Genomic DNA, 17,770 nt, shown 5'->3' on the forward strand with positions numbered 1-17,770 from the left:
GGGTTGCTTCCTCACTTCTTTCTTGAGATGAAGTGCTTGTTAAATCATCATTGTCCTCCCAAGCTAAGTAGGCACGTCTTTCCTTGCCCTTTTTCTCCTTTTTCATGTCATCAACCTTTTCCTTCTTTTTGTTAACATTAGGACATTCAATCTTGATATCTCCTTACTTTCCACAATTATAACATGAGAATTTAGAAGAATTACTTGAATCATTTTGTTTAGAATTGTACCTCCTTTGATTACCTTTGTTGCCTTTCCTTTTGAGATACTTCCCAAACTTCTTGACTAGTAGATTTAAGTTCTCATTATCACTAAATTCAACAACCTCTTCCTCGGTTTCATCACTCTTCTTAGAGCTAGCCTTCAAGGCTATGGATTTTACCTTTTTCTCACTTGTTTCAAGCTCACTTAGCCTTTGCATTTCAATCTCATGCTCTCTAAGCTTGCCAAATAGTGCAGCTGTTGTGATGATGGATAAATCCTTGGATTCAGATATGGCAGTCACCTTTGGTTGCCAATTTCTATCAAGACACTTAAGCACTTTGATGTTTAGCTCCTCTTTGTCAAATTATTTGCCTAAACCCATGAGATGGTTGATTATGTGAGTGAACCTCTTTTGCACTTCAGCTATGGACTCTCCTTTTTGCATCTTGAAAAGCTCATACTCTTGAATCAAGGCATGCTTCCTTGCTCTCTTCACTTCACTTGTTCCTTCATGTGTAACCTCTAGGACATCCCACATTTCCTTTGCATTCTTACATTGGGAGACCCTAAAAAATTCATCCATACTCAAAGATGAAGTGATGATGTTCTTAGCATTGCAATCGTATTGAGCTCCTCTCCTTTCTTCATCAGTCCATTCACTCCAAGCCTTGTCCACCTGCTTATTTTCAACAACAAATTTAGGATTATATGGTCCATTAACTATTGCATCCAAAATTCCCTTGTTTATAGATTCAATGAAAATTTGCATCCTTATTTTCCAAAACTGATAGTTTAGGCCACAAAACATAGGTGGTCTATGAATAGAGGCACCTTCAGCAAAAGGGAGTTTACTTTCAGCCATTTCAAAAGATTTTTTTATCAAACTTGAATACCTTTCAAGAACCTTGCTCTAGATACCAATTGTTAGTTTTGAAATGGTGAGTTTAGCCAAGAAGGGGGGGTTGAATTGGCTTTATAAAACTTTTTCGAAATCTTAAACCTCTTTTCAATAGAATCTAATGGACTAGAAAGTTTAGATGTAAATGTAGCAGACCAGTGCACTTTCAGTAGATTAAAATATAAAACAACAGACTAAATTGTTATTCATGCTATGAAACAGTCGATTAAAAAGACAAATCAGTCAGCTAAAATACTAGAGAATTATGCAGAATGCAGAATTCGCAAATTCAACTCAAACAACAATCTTTTACTTACAGGACTTGTTCCAATCAGTATTTATAACAAGTATAAAGCCTCAGATTACACAAGAACGCATTAAATCACACCAAAGATCAAATTGCTTGGTTTTCTTGAGTTTTTAAAGAGTTTCAAAGAGAATGAGATGAGGGAAAGAGAAATGCACAACTAATTTTATACTAGTTCACTCAATCATAGAGCTACATCCAGTTTACCAGGACAACCTGAGCCTGGTTTCCACTATATTCAAAAGTTTTACAAATCACACCAAGATTACACTTTTGAACAACAAAACTCATAAGATTTTTGACTCACACAAAAATCTAGACACACACCCTACAAGAATCACACTTGCAGACCTGAAATCACATCAGACAAACCAACTAGAGGCACAAGAACATCCAAACATGATGGTGGTTGTCCCTAGCCAACCATACATGTGTTCTTCAAGCTACTCACAAGCCAAAAGGCCTCCAAGGTCAACCAAGATCTTCAAAACACGAGTTGCAGTTGTGTATTACAGAGAGAGAGCTTCCTAGAGATGAATGACAAAGTTTCGTTTTCAAAAACTCAGATTCGTACCTCTGCTCGCAAAAACATGACTTATATAGTTTGGTTTAAGTGAAAACAGTCGATTGAATTTTTCGTACAGTCAGCTGATTTCACCTTACTTAAATGAAATCAGTCGATTGAAAACTAATTCAACTAACTGAATACATTCATACCAGAAACTATATACAACAAGCCTTTTAACCTGTTAAAACTCATTTTAACAAATTAAAAGAGACACACTAAGGCACACAAGACATCTAACCTATGTCATATAGCCTACCAATAAGATATAACACTAACACATTACATTTAACATGTTATATACAGATTTAACACACTAAAACATAATCTTCAAATGGATCTTCATCAATCTTCATCAAACACCTATGATCTTCATGCACATGGCTTTATCAATTCTTTGCTTCAAGCTTGCTTGTGCCAACATATACCACCTTTTAAGTGCTTTTTCTTTACATATTTGAGTTCATATTTGTCATTAGACCATTGGCAAATTCCTAGAGTTAATTTTCTTTTATGTTTGTTTGAGTTCCATGCCCTATTTTGATTCTAGTAGGTTTTTCTTCTATTTTGTGCTTCTTGAACCTTTGAGCTACTAAAAGTGTTTTCAAAATCATATTTGGTGTGGTAGTGATGTGTTGGTGCTGGTGCTGGAGAATGTGAAAAGAAAGAGACAAAAAGAATCACAACATTGTATACATCAAAAGCAAGAAAAAGTAGAAAAGCAAAAGCAAAAAGTGTATAGAAAAGTTAGAAGAAGGGACCACTACCACCAAAAGTCGTGTAAGCACTATAATGTTGATTTGGTGGGTTTATTTACTTGATATATGTGCTTTGTCCAGCAGCCAAGCTTCATGCATTTGATGCAAACAAAAGAGTGTCCATAGTACACCTTTGGCTTAAGGCTTGTAAAGAAAAAAAGCACCATTTTCTATTATAGTATTTTTTGGTTTTTGTGATCTATTCTAGAGCTTTTCTTTAGGTATTTATTTTGTGTGCCTAACCTTAGTTCTTAGCCTTTATTTCCTTGCTTGTCCCCTTCCTAACTCACATTTTTGTCATCCTAAAATTCCTTTTGAAGAGCATTGTTCATTTTTTGCCTTTATTTGCTTTACCTTGGCATTCTACTCTCGATTTTGGAATAGTAATGTGGTATAGGAAGTTTTGAGATTTGGCCAAGACTAGAGGAAGCCCTTGGAGGCATTGGAGACCTCTTTGGACCTCAAAGCTTGAGTTGGAGAGAAGAAGAAAAAGGAGTGAAACACATAGAGAGGAATACACAACATCTTTGCTTGTATTGCAAGTTTTGGATTTGTAATCTTGTATTTGTTTGGACTTGTAATTCATGGCCAAATTAGGTGTCTTGAGGTAGTCATAGGTACTTAATCCCATCCCCTAACTTGAACCTCTAATCTCTTATTAAATTCGTTTTTAGTTGGTGAGGTTTGAAGGCTCCAAAGTGCCTTCTAACTCCACCATTAGGTCGCATAATTTAGTTTAATTGCTTTCCTTTTGTTTGTAGTTTAATGTGAGTCTACCTGCATTTCAAACCTAATTCCCTTGGAGAGGTTAGGTATAAGAGGGCTTGAGGTATCTTTGGCAAGGAAAGACTTGGATTTTAAGTAGTCCTTAGTGATTCTCCTTCCTTTTCTAGAAGTGAATTCAAAGTTCTTTTGCTTCTTAAAATCCCTTAAGGAATTAGAATTTGAAATACAAGTTTGTTTGTTGCATAGCATATGTTTGAAAACTTTAAGATGTCTAAAACTCCTTCTAAGGCCCTATCTTACCAAATTGGTAGTGATTCTAGTGAAGTGCCTAGTTTACAACACTTGGCTAAAGAACTAAAGTTACTAAAAATTTGGAAAAGACAATAATCTATTTTAAAAGAACAAGAAAGAGTTGAAAGGGATGATTATCGTACAACCTTAGAGGAAGAGCTTGGGATACTTAATGCAAAACAAGCTAAAGTTCAAGAAGAGTTGAGACAAAGCAAAAGTATGAGTAAGAGTGTGAGTAACTCAAGGAGAAACTCCCAACATAATATACAACTCACACACTATGAGAAGGATAGTAGGATTTTGAACCAATACTATCAACCTTCTCCACCTAAAAGGCCAAGAAGGGAGCGTGAACACCAAGATCCTAGAGAAGTTAGGGTTGACCTTCCTCATTTCCCGGGAAGGAAAATGTAGAGGCATACCTAGATTTGGAAATGAAAGTGGAAAAAAATTTTGAGTGTCATCAAGTGAGTGAAGAAAGAAAGGTATCCTTAGCCACCTTAAGCTTCCAAGGGAATGTCATGTATTGGTGGACTTCCCTAGTGAGAGAAAGAAGACTCTCCAACTCCCCCCAAGTAGAGTATTGGAATGACCTAAAGAGTGTCCTAAGAAGAAGACACATACCTTCCAACTACAATAGGGAGCTTATGGATAAACTTCAAAGGCTACAACAAAAGAACATGAGTGTGGAAGAGTATAGACAAAAATTGGAGCTCTATATGATGAGGGCGGGGATTGGACAAGGAGAGGAAACTACCATTTCAAGGTTTTTAAGTGGAATCAATCTTGACATTAGAGATAGAGTAGAATTGTTGTCCTACCAAGACTTAAATGACTTGGTACAAATTTGCATTAAGGTAGAGCAACAACATTTGAGGAAAGGTTTGAAAGATAACCACTCAAATGCATATATCAAGAGAGACTACAAGAGGGAGGGAAAACAAGTGAAAAGAAATGAACCCTCTAAAAAATTTAAGAAAGAAAAAGGGAAACCCAAGGAGGGATCATCATCATTCATGCGCACAAGTGAGATCAAGTGTTTTAAATGTCAAGGTAGAGGTCATATCTCATCATAAAGCCCCTCCAAGAGGACCATAATCCTAAGGGGTGTTGATGCATATAGTAGTGAAGAAGAGAAAGAGAAAAGCGCAAGTGAGGATAATAGTGAGGGAGAAGATTCCCACCCTTGTAAGGGAGATCTCCTTATGATGAGAAGAGTTCTTAAAAATCAACCTAGTCCTCAAGTCCTAACCCAAAGGGAGAATATCTTTCGTACAAGATGTAAAGTTTCAAACAAAACATGTTCTGTCATTGTGGATAGTGGCTCATGTTGTAATTGTTGTAGTACTAGGTTAGTGGAAAAGTTAGATCTCACAATCAAACCCCATCCAAAACCTTACAAACTTCAATGGCTTAATGAAGGAGGGGATTTGAATGTGGACCAACAAGTGGAGGTCAAGCTCTCTATAGGGAACTATAAGGATAATGTTCTTTGTGACATAATTCCTATGGAATCTTGTCACATTCTCTTAGGTAGACCTTGGCAATTTGACAAGAAAACAATGCACAATGGTCTTACCAATGAGATTAATCTCCACCACAAGGAAAAAAAGTTTGTTCTTCATCCCCTAGCACCTTCCAAAGTGTTTGAGGATCAATTACAAATGAGGGGGAATGTAGTTAGGGGAGCAAGCTCCCAACACATGCATTCATGAAGAGGGGGAATGTAGTATTCCTCCAAAGGTCACTCAAAAGGAGAAGAACTTTTTTAAGAAAAATTTAAAGAAAACTCTCCTATGTGAGCAACCTTCCTACCTCCTCTTTTGTAAAGGAGCACTTTCATGCATATCTTAAAATCTAGAACCCAAGTATCCATCTCCTTTGGAAAAACTTTTGAAAGAATTTAATGGTTTGTTCCCTCAAGAAGACCCTAAAGGTCTTCCACCAATTAGGGGCATAAAACATCAAATAGATTTTGTTCTAGGGGCAAGCTGGCCTATTTAAAAGATGGAAAATGGAGAATGTGTTGTGATTGTGAGTGAACTTCTTAGTTTTCACATTTTTTGTCATTTTAGCTTAGTTGTTCAAGTAATGTCTAGGTAGAGATGATCATTCTACTTGATTTTTTGATCAAATTACAAGTCTTATATCCTTAGGCAAGGTTTAATTGAAGATTTGAAGGCCTAGAAGTTCACATAGCAACAAGGTCAAATTGGTGGCAAAGCATGAAGTGTGCAAAAGTGGCATGTTTGACCTTAGAGTTGACTTTTGCCATTTGGACCCCAAATCAAAAGCCAATCATTTGGAGCACTTTAGGACACTAAATGTGACTTCTTTGGGCCTTGGGATTGCCAAAAATATGAAAGGGGGCTACATATTGAAGTTTGGGTTCAATTGGTGAGAGGTGACTTAGTTTAGGGTAGGTTTTAAGGTAGATTTGGTTTGGCGGCATGGGGGAACCAGATTTGGATAGCACCATACCACCTCATGCAGCAGACCCGAAATCCCATAAAAAGACACCTATTTTCACTCCATTTTTGCTTTTGGAAGCTTGGATAACTCAAGCCTTGGTGAGAGAAATGGGGCATCTCTTTGCTCATTTTTGGTATTGTAATCTGGATTTGAGCTTCAATGAATGAAAGTTTCAGTACTTTTCATTTGGTCTATGGTTCCATAATATTCATCATCATTTTCCACTACACCATCATCTTGGCTACCACTTTTTGAGATTGAACTCTACCTTACCTTACCAAATCTAGGTTCTGAAACTAAGCCTATGAATTGGTGCGTCCAAAAGACCTATATACATCATTGTTTCGAAGTAAACAAGATGAATGGGTTGGATTCAAGACCAATAGTAGTAGCCAAGCTCATTTTCACTTATATTTCTCTATTTCATTGCACTTTTGCTACAATTTCGAGTTTCTTCTCATTCCACCACTTCAAACATATCACTTTTAAGTTCCTTTAACTGTTTGCAAGTTTAATTCTGAGTTTTCATCATCAAATCACCAAAACCCCAATTCTACACCATTTTCACGTTCACACACACCACTAGTTACTGTTCCATTTAGTTTCTCACTCATTTCTTAATCATTTTGAGTTTCGCAAATTCGTGCACTCTCTTGGGACGATTCTCAAGCTATTCGAACCATCACACACCCATTTCCATCACCATTTCATCAATTTGTGTTTTTCTACTTAATTTCGTACCCATGTTACTATTCCATTCGAATTTAGCATTTTTTTCATGTTTTGATTCAACCTGTGGTTTCGTTTAGCTCCTCCCTATGCTCCACAAGCTATTAGTATCATGAATTTTACGATTCCATCCATAAATCACCAAGTTCAAATCATACTTCACTTCCCATTTTTCGTTTCTGCATAATTTTGTGGTTGCGTGATTTTGCTGATTGTTGATTATAAATTGATTTGGGGGTTCAATTCGTTGCATCATGACAAAGCTTTCTGCACATTTAATTGCATTTTTCATTGCACGAGTTGGTCGAATTGATCGAAATCGTGTTTCTGCTCAAAGTTAGGAATTAGGGTTTATGAAATTGGAAACTTTATGTGTAGTGCACCAAATCGAGTGATTCCAGTTTTTAAATGCAATTGATATAATTTATAATCATTCTACATCATTAGATTTTAAATTGTATCATCAATAGATCCCAATCTAAGGCTACCATGCACTTTGTTCATGAACATGTTCTTGATTTTGGACAAATTTTGAGTTTGATGAATTTGGACCAATTTAACCATTGCATTAGCCTAGTCTTGATCATTAAACATGTTTTGAACATTTAGGATTAACTAATTCATCATTCCCTACCATTTTGTGCATTACATGTCATGCATTCATGCACAATTCATAACATTTATTGCATTTGATGATTTTGAGTTTTGTATTTTTAAGTGTTGATTTTGAATAAATTTCCCCACCATAATTCAAGTACAAACATTGCATTTGTAAGGGGAAATTGGTTTTGACTGAGTCTTTTAGGTGACAAAAAGGCTTTATCACTTTGCATTCTAGGCCCAGTAGAATAAGGTTTTCCTTGGGCCATGTATTAGGCGTTGGAGGGCTTTTGGGACTTGGAAGTGATTTTGATCACATGAGAGTTGGGCCTGACTTTAGGCCATAAAAGAAGCACATTTCTACATGGATCTAGATCCTTCTTGTGCAAGCTTGGAAACCAGGCTACTCCTTTGAGTGCCTTCATGCATGCTTCATGTGACTTGCTTAGTTGACAAGTCACACCTTCCTCGTGCTCTCTTTTTGGCTCCAATTACCACTTTCTAGAACCATTTTCCCTCCATTTTTCTAGCACTTTTAGCTCTCTTTTTCTCTTATAAATAGAGAGCTTAGGACCTTCTAAAAGTCACTCATGAATTTAGTAGAGAAACTTTGTTGAGATGATTCCAAACAGCTCTTCTTTTGTGAATCAACTTAGGCTAGAGCTTCCCTTAGTGGCTTCCTCTAGGCTCTTTCCCTGAATGTTAGCCTAACCTCACTTGAGAGCCTCCTCCAAATAGCATATTTGAACCTCCTCCTCCTCTTTCTTCCTAGCTTTCACACCTTCCAATAATCCATGGATTATCTTCCTTTCCTTCTCACAATTTTGAGCATGAAGATGGACTCATCATGACCCGTAAACTAGACCCTTAAAAGCAACCTATAGACCTAACCCGTAGACTCGACTCGTAAACACAACCCTTAAACTCGATCTATAAACTCGACCTATAGACTCGACCTCTAAACTCAACCTATAAATATGATGCATAAACGTGACTCGTAAACTCCAACTATAAACTCGTACATAAACTTGACCTGTAAATTCAACCAGTAAACTCAATACGTAAACCCGACCCGTAAAGTGGACAAGTAAATTCGACTCGTAGATGCAAATCATGAAGGTAGCAGGTTAATGCGACTAGTAAACAATACCTGTAAACTTGACCCATAAAGTGGACCCCTAAAGTCGGTCCCTAAAGTTGACCCGTAATCTTGACCCGTAAAAGTGACACGAAGTAGTGACCTGTAACCATGAATTGTAAACATGACCCATAAATGTAACACATAAACTCCAACCCTGAACTCGACCCATAAATGCAAACTGTAAACTTAACCCATAAACTCCACACATAAACTTGACCTGTAACGTCAACTCATAAAGTCGACCCATTGACGTGAATTGTAAAAGCGGCATGTTGATGCGACCCACAAACACAACTTGTAAACAAGACCCATAAACTTGACTTGTAAACTCGTCTTATAATTTTGGCCTGTAAACTAGGCCCACAAACTTAAACCGTAAACTAGACATGTAAACTCGATTTGTAAACGCTACCCATAAACCTAAGCATAAACTCGTCCCATAAACGCGACCCATAAATTTGAACCATAGTCCCCACCCATAAACATGACCTACAAACGATACCCTAAACTTGGCCCTAAACTTGACCCGTAAACACGACTAGCAAACTTGACTCTGAATTCTACTAGTAAATCATGACCCGTAAACACAACCGGTAAACACACCCCGTAAACTTGACCAGTAAAATTAGCACGTAAATGAACTCGTGACCCAAACCCTAAACTCTACCGTTAAACACACCCAATAAACACGACTTATAAAGATGACCCGTAAACACAACCTATAAACTCGATCTGTAAAATCAACTCGTATACCATATCCGCAAATTTGACGTGTAAACTCGACCGGTAAAGACAACTTGTAAACTCGATCCCTAAACTCGTCCTGTAAATTCAATGCGTAAATGAAACCCGTAAACTCAACCTGAAAATTTGACGTGTAAACTAGACCCATAAAATCCAATTGTAAACTCGACTTGTAAACTTGACTCATAGACTCAATGCGTAAATTCGGCACGTAAACCCAACCCTTAAAGTTAACTCGTAGTGTTGAATGGTCAAAGCAACACGTATATGCGATTAGTAGACACAACTTGTAAACAAGACCTATAAACTTGACTTGTAAACTCAACCCGCAATTTTGGCACAAAAATTAGGCTCGTAAAATTGAATCGTAAACTCCACCCGTAAAATCGTACTGTAAATTCGACCAATAAACTCGGCTCGTAAATTTGACCCATAAACACGACCTGTGAAGTTGACCCACAAACTCAACTCGTAAACCCACCCGTAAACATGACATGTATACTCAACCCAAAATTGAACCCAAAAACTTGACTTGTAAACTCGATCTGTAAACTCCATCCGTAAATTCAAACTATAAACTCGACCCGTAAACTAGATCAATAAACACAACATGTAAGTTAGACCCGTAAACCCACTCCATAAAGTTGATCGGTAATGTTGACTTGTAAACTCGACTCATAAAATCGACACGAAGATGTAACCCCCAACCACGACTAGTAAACATGACCTGTAAATTTGATTTGTAGTTTTAGTCCGTAAACTTAACCATTAAACTCGACCCAAAAACTCGACTTGTAATCTCGAATCGTAAATGCAAACCGTAGACCCGACCTGCAAACACGAACCGTAAATTCGATTTGTAAAGGCAATCCATAAACTAGACCCGAAAACCTGACTGGTAACCCTAACCTATAAACTTTACCCGTAAACTCAACGCGTAAACGTGACTTCTAAACTCCTACTTTAAACTCAAACGATAAACTCAACCCATAAACCCAATCCTTAAAGTCTACCCGTTATATCGACTTGTAGACACAACCTATGAAAAGGAAACGTAGACACGGCCGACATACACTTATGGAAAACTCTCTTTCTTTGAATCACACAATTGCAACTATAGATTGAAGATCTTGGTTGATCTTGGGGGCATTTTGGCTTGGCTAAAGCTTGAAGAAACATGTTTGTTTGGCTAAAGAGAACCTCTATCAGGTGTTGTTATTCTTGTGCCTCTATGGTGTTCCTAGTGTGATTCCAGGTTTGTAAGTGGGATTCTTATAGTGTTGGAGATAAGATTTTTGTGGGATTAAAAAGTCTTGGTGTTTGCTTTATTCAAAAGTGTAATCTTTGTGTGATTATGTAAAACTTTTGATAATTGGGGACCAATATAAAAAAACAAGTGTGTGATCTTCATTCCCTTATCCTGTTCATCATTAAAATCTCAAGAAAACAAGAAAATCAATCTCCGTTAATTATGCATGTGTTCTTACGTTATCTAGTGGTGTAATCAAGTTGGATATATTGATTGGAACGTATCTTGATTGAAAAAACATGTTGTTTGAGTGAGTTTCGTGCATTTCGCATTTCTGCATAATTTCCCAGAGTATTAGCCGATTGATTTCACATTTTTAATATGTTGAATCATAGTGTATGAACAAATTATCCTGTTGTTTTTTATTTTAATCAGTTGAAAGTGTACTATCCTACAACTATTGTTTTCTGATCTCATGGTCTAGTTGATTCAAAGAAAAAAGGTTCTTAAGCTTTCAAATAGTTTTATAAAGCTAATTCAACCCTCCTTCTTGGCTAAACTTAACATTTCAATACTAACATAAAGTTCATCCATAAACCCAACTCGTGAAAGTAACACGAAGACACGACCTGCAACCACGACTTCTAAACATGATCAGTAAACTTGACTCGTATTTCAGCCCATAAACTTGAACCGCAAACTCGACCTGTAAAATCGATCTATAAACTCAATCCGTAAACAAAATTTATAAACTCACCGGTAAACTCGATCCGTAAATGCGACCCGTAAACCTAACCCATAGACCCCACTCGTAAAGACGACTCGTAAACTCTACCCTTAAAATTGACCTGTAAACTCAAATCGTAAATGTGACCTGTAAAGTCGACCCATAAACCCAACTCGTAAAGTCGACCCACAAACTCAACTCATAAACTTGACCCGTAAACCAAACCTGTAAACACGACCGGTATACCTGACTTGTAGACGTTACCCGTTAACATGTCCCGTAAATGCTAACCCTAAAATTGACCCGTAAACTTAAATTGTAAACTTGACCTGTAAACTTGACCCATAAACGCGATATGTAAGATTGACTTGTAAACCCACCCTGTAAAGTTGACCCACAATGTTGACTCGTAAATTTGACCCGTAAAAGCGACACGAAGACGTAACCTGTAACCACGACTTGTCAACATGACCCATAAAATCGACTTGTAATTTTTGCCCGTAAACTCGAACCGCAAACTACTCCATTACACTTGAGTTTATTGTTCGAAGATGAAGAGGGAATTATATTAATGAGATGACATGCACACAGAATGGCATCACCCAGTTATGGCAAGGAACATGGGCACCCAACAACAAGGTACGAGCAGTTTCAACTAAGTGTCTATTCTTCCATTCCGCTATACCATTTTGTTGAGGTGTATAAGGACATGTGGATTGATGTAAAATGCCATGTGAGTTTAAAAGAGTGGGAAAACTAGAAGAAAAGTATCCTTTGCCATTATCACTCGTTAAAACTTTGATCACTTTCCCAAATTGGTTCTTGATTTCATTAAGGAATGACGTGATGATATTCAAAAGTTTATATCGATCTTTCATTAAGTAAACCCATGAACACTGAGAATATTCATCAATAAAGGTGACAAAATAACGAAATCCAAAGGAAGAGACTCGATTGGGACCCCAAATGTCATAATGAATCATAGAAAAGATAGAATTGCATCTTGTTTCAATTCTTTTTGGAAAAGAAAACTAAACATGCTTACCTAATTGACATGATTCACATTTTAAGACTTGTAGTTTGATAAGCTCAAGAATCATCTGTTTTAATTTTGATAAACTTGGATGACCTAAGTGATCGTGTAAAAGCTTAAGAGATTGGGAAGCTAAAAAAGACACTGATGGTCGAGTACCAAGATAGTAGAGTCCTCCAGATTCATGTCCTTCACCAATCAATTGTCTTGTACTACGATCTTGAATAACGAAGGAATTGACATCAAAAGTTATAGAGTAATTCAAAGATTTAGTTAATTAACTTAAAGAAATTAGGTTAAACGGACAATTACGAACAAGAAGGACATTCTTATGGTTTAGGGAGGAAGAAGGGAAATTTAACCAAGTCCTTGAGAAGTAACTTTGGAACCATTGGCTAAAGTAATAATATAAGGAGTTTTAGGATGAGAAATAGAGGAAAATAATGAAACATTACCAGATGTATGATCACATGCACCTGAATCAATTATCCATGAACTTTAACACTCCAAGGTTTGAGAAATGCATGCTTTTGACAAAATAGAGTAGGTGAAAGATAGTGCTTGGTTGTGATACTTTAACTTGAGATATTCCTTATATTCTTCATCAAAGAACTTGGGCTCAGAAATTCTAGACAAGGAAATGTTTGTTGCCTTTTGAGGAAAACCATGTAAAGAGTAATAATTTCTTTGTAGGTGACCGATTCTTTTACAATAGGAGCATTGAATACGTCATCCTCTATTGCCACTATCTCCTCTTTCACAAGTAGCCATGTTTGAGTAGAACCAAGGATGCAATCCACAAAAGCAACAGGAAAACCTAGGGTTTTAAGAGCTAGAAACCTAGGGTTTTGAGTGAGAATCCGTTTTAGCACTTGGAATGAAAAAAAAGGGCAAATACTGGCTCAAAATGTTTCGACGAGCTAGACGACAGTGCGGTAGCGCGACGTTTGACCGGAGTGTGACGACGCATCGTTCGGAGATAGGAGGTGCGCTTACCGTGGGGTTGGGTTGCGCTCCTCGAGGCACACCAAATTGAGGCTTCAAAAGACAGAACACCGACGGACGATGATAGAGTGACAAATAGTGGTTGGTAATGTTGGCCAGTGTTGGACAACTGCAAATAGAGGCGGACAACACTAAACAATGTTGAAAAACAATGTATAGTGTTGGAACAACGATGGATAGTGTCGAGACAATGACAAACAAATACACAAGACAAAAATAAAAAACCAGTAGAGCGAGATTGACCCACTCGTGATACCAAGTTGAGAATAAATAGATGATATAAAATTGGAGAGCTTACTTAACCCTTTTGTGATCTTCTATTTATAATGATAGAGAACTAATACAATAAAAAGATTAAAAGACTATTCTAGATACAACTCATAAATAGTGCACTACTAAATACTTATTTCAATAACTATGTATACCGAGAATAAGTCCTAATAAATCTACAAGTTACATGCAAATATTTAAATCATTATTTAATTGTTATAAGTGAAATTATTTAAGTTTCATAAAAAAAATGGCTATTGTATCACACCTAGCGGGTCACGACAATCACCACATATATGTCGGAAACAACTAAGGTACACGGCTCGGGCCGACATAGACCTAAACCGGCCTAAACTCATAACAAAGGTCACTAAAGAAACGGCCAACCTAGGACAGTACACGAACAAGGGCGACAACCTAGGACAGTACACGAACAAGGACGACAACCTAGGATAGTACACGAATAAGGACGACATAAGCCAACTAGGGAAGTAACTAGATCAGACCATTCCAAAAGACTTAATGAAATCAAAGCACTCCTAAAATCCAGTAAACCCACAATAATCAAGACTAAGGGCTTGGGCTAAGGCCTAGACCCACCTATGGCCCAAACTAGGGCTCAGCCCATGGAATGGTCAAACATAATTAATGATCTATAAATATACATGGACTCCACAAATTAAAGGTACGCATTCATTACTCCATTAATCACCTAATTTGACTTTTTGAGAGCTTTGACTAACTTAAGCTTCGAGCTTCGGAGTTTGCGTTTTCTTATTTTATGCAAAAAATTTCGTTATGAAAATATTGATTTATATTGATTTATATATATATATATATATATATATATATATATATATATATATATATATGAAGTAAAATGAAAGTTTCCAAACTGGATCGGTAATGAGGTACTACTTTTAAATAAATTATTTTGAAACATAAAATAATTATATATAATAGATAATACTTAACTCGTAATCTATTAAGTAAAATATTGATTTTAATTAGTAGAAATCATTTTAGAGAGGAAATATAAACGTAGACAGTTTTTAATTGGGTTAAATATTCTACTTCATAAGCATCTGAACTAAGAATGTCATACTTTTTTTATAAATAACTTTTATCATTATTTGGAAGTGGAAAATGCCTAGTAATTAATATTATTTATTATAAAATTTAATTCAAAAGTAAATTAAATAATGTTACATGTCCTTGATCTTAGTAGAGAAGGAAAAGAGAAGGGTATGTGAGAAGAGGATGGTTTGAATGCAACATAATATAGTTTTATTGAATGAAAATAAAAGATTCCATAGAGGTAGAGGGTAAGAAGAAGAAGAAGAGAAAGAACTAAGGGATGGAGTGGGTGTCATTGAATCTAGTGAGCGCCTTTTCCATCTGAGTCCATTTCTGCTCCAAAGTGCCAATGTATCCAATAGACATCCTGATGAGACCTGGGGAGATGCCGGCGATCTTCTGCTCCTCCGCACTCATTTCACTGCTGGTGCTGCTTCCGGAGCAGGACATCAGAGTCTCGTAATACCCCAAGCTCACTGCCATGAACCCAAACTGAACATCGTTTTGCAACTGACTCATCAACTGGTTAGCCCTATCCACCGTTTCCATGTCGATGCAGAGAAGCCCCCCGTACCCGTACTCCATGTTCGCCATTGATTTAAGGAGCTGGTGCTGTGGGTGCTCTTCCAGCCCTGGGTAGATCACCTTCACTCCCAGTTTCTTCAGCCTCGTCGCGAACACCAACGCTCGGTGGCTGTGTTCCTTCATCCGAAGGCCCAGGTGAGGAATTCTCTCTGACAGCTCGAACGCCACCTTCGCGTTCATCGTCGGACCCAGCAACATCAGAGCCCCTTGATGAAGGTCCATCATCGAATTCACCAGACTCGCCGGCCCGCACACAGCCCCTGTCAATCCAAACATTTCATTATCAGCTTACCAAACCCTGCATGCACGCTTGCATGCATATATATCTATATATATATATATATATATATATATATATATATATATATATATATATATATTTCAAATCACCACAACAAATAAGCTTTGGAGGAAAGGAACCTGCAATAATGTCAGCACCGCCGCTAATGAACTTCGAGATGCTGTGAACCACCACATCAGCGTCGAGACGGGCGGGGGAGATCACCATGGGAGCGAAGGTGTTGTCCACCACCACGGTCAGGCCCTTCGCGTGTCCCACGCGGCACAGTTCGGGAATGTTGGCCACCTTCAGGCTGGGATTGGCCACGGACTCGAAGTACAGTACCTTCGTCTTCCCTTCCACTATGGCGCTCTCCACGCTCTCCAAATCGTCTATGTCCACGAAGGTTGTGTTGATATTAGATGTCCTGGGGAAGAAATGCGAGAGCAGGGCGTGGGTCCCTCCGTAGAGCGTGTTGGACGCCACCACGTGTCCGCCGGAGCTGCACAACTGTAAGAGCACCGAAGAAATGGCGGACATGCCGCTGGCGGTGCAGTAGGCGGCCTCGGTGCCTTCCATGGCGGCCATCTGGCGGCCCAGGTTCAGCACCGTCGGGTTGAAATGGCGGCTGTAGATGAAAAAGTCGCGGTCGGGGCCCAGCTCGCCGGCGAACATTCGGCAGAGGGTCTCCGGCTCCATGACCGTGAACGTGGCGGAGGCCTCGATGGACATGTTGACGCCGCCGTGCTCCCCGAACTCGTGACGCGTGAGGGCCAATGCGGCGGCGGGGTCCATGTCGCGTGCCGCGTTCTTCCTCTTGGCATCGCCGTCCGAAACGACATCGTTGGTGCCGCTACGCTTCCTGTTGGCCACCGCGTTTTCAGCCATGATAATCGGAAACGAACGGGGGGAGAGAGAGAGATAGAGAGAGATTGGATTAAGAAAGGATAGCTTGTAGAGAGGACAGGACTCCCCCTCTCTATTTATTTCTTCCCTGATATCCCTCCATCGCTTTCCATCTCATTCGCTGAACCTGGACGTGATATTTGCGCATGAGCTGAATTTCCTAATATTAGTATTGTTATTAGGACTCTTACGACACCATTTAATTCCCTATTTAATGCTTCACAAAACCATAACATACACTTCAAAAACTCATAACAAATTATGATGGGAGAAAATACAACAGTAATTATGAATGAAGATGAGAACTCCTTTTTAATTATGGTTATGAAAAAAAAGTAGCGTCGAAGATGGTAATTTGATTAAGAGAAGAAAGCGTGACACAGTTTGATTTGAGCAGGTGATAAGCATTTGAAATTTAGTGGACAGGAGAGGTGTTGAGAAATGGCCACCACACACTAAAGCTTATCATCATCCTCAAACAGTTCAACATTTTGACCATTCAATTCAACCAATATTATGTCACAAATACGCATTAGTTCCACTGTCTCAAAATTAAAACTAATTATTTTTAAATTAAAATACACAATAGATATATATTGATTTTAACAACATAATTAAATTATTAAAAATGTAATAAATTAACGTTTTTTATGAGAATTAATGGTATATCAATATGTTATATATGGATGGTGACTCAATAATTTATGATATTATACTCAGTAGATTTTTTCAATTTTCGTATATTTATACGTAAAAGCGTAATTTACATTTAAACAATATTAGCTCTAATTTTCATTTTACATATATATTCAGTTTTAATCCTTGTGATTGATAATTAGCTTACTGTTTTAACAAATGTAAATATATATATATATATATATATAAATTAAATTTTATAAAAATATATTTTACTTTTATTTCTTAAAATAACACTCTTTCAAAAATTATATAAGAATGCAAATATATTTTTACACTACCATATAATAAAAGAAAATTTCTCTTACTAAAATTGTCTTACTAAAAGAATGCAAATATATTTTTACACTACCATATCTATCATTTTTTACAAGTAAATTATAATTTAAAAATTTTCTTATTATTACAGGATTAAAAATGGAAAATAAATAGTATAATGCTCTTTAAATATTTTTCTTTTTCTAGTAAATTAATGAACCTGATATTACAAAAGTGTACTGAGCTGAT

General features: G+C 37.4%; 1 protein-coding gene across 1 annotated transcript; it reads right to left on the reverse strand.

The window, feature by feature from the left end:
* Positions 1 to 14,870: 14,870 nt before the first annotated feature.
* On the reverse strand, positions 14,871 to 16,639 carry LOC114187289 (methionine gamma-lyase-like). Its single transcript, XM_028075500.1, has 2 exons — positions 15,802 to 16,639; positions 14,871 to 15,641 (listed from the first exon to the last, which is right to left on the reverse strand). The coding sequence occupies exons 1-2, from the start codon at positions 16,547 to 16,549 to the stop codon at positions 15,070 to 15,072; spliced, it is 1,320 nt and encodes a 439-aa protein (XP_027931301.1). The 5' UTR covers positions 16,550 to 16,639; the 3' UTR covers positions 14,871 to 15,069.
* Between the last annotated feature and the right edge of the window lie 1,131 nt (positions 16,640 to 17,770).

The sequence above is a fragment of the Vigna unguiculata genome, chromosome 6 (genome assembly GCF_004118075.2).
Source record: "Vigna unguiculata cultivar IT97K-499-35 chromosome 6, ASM411807v1, whole genome shotgun sequence".
NCBI lineage: Eukaryota > Viridiplantae > Streptophyta > Magnoliopsida > Fabales > Fabaceae > Vigna > Vigna unguiculata.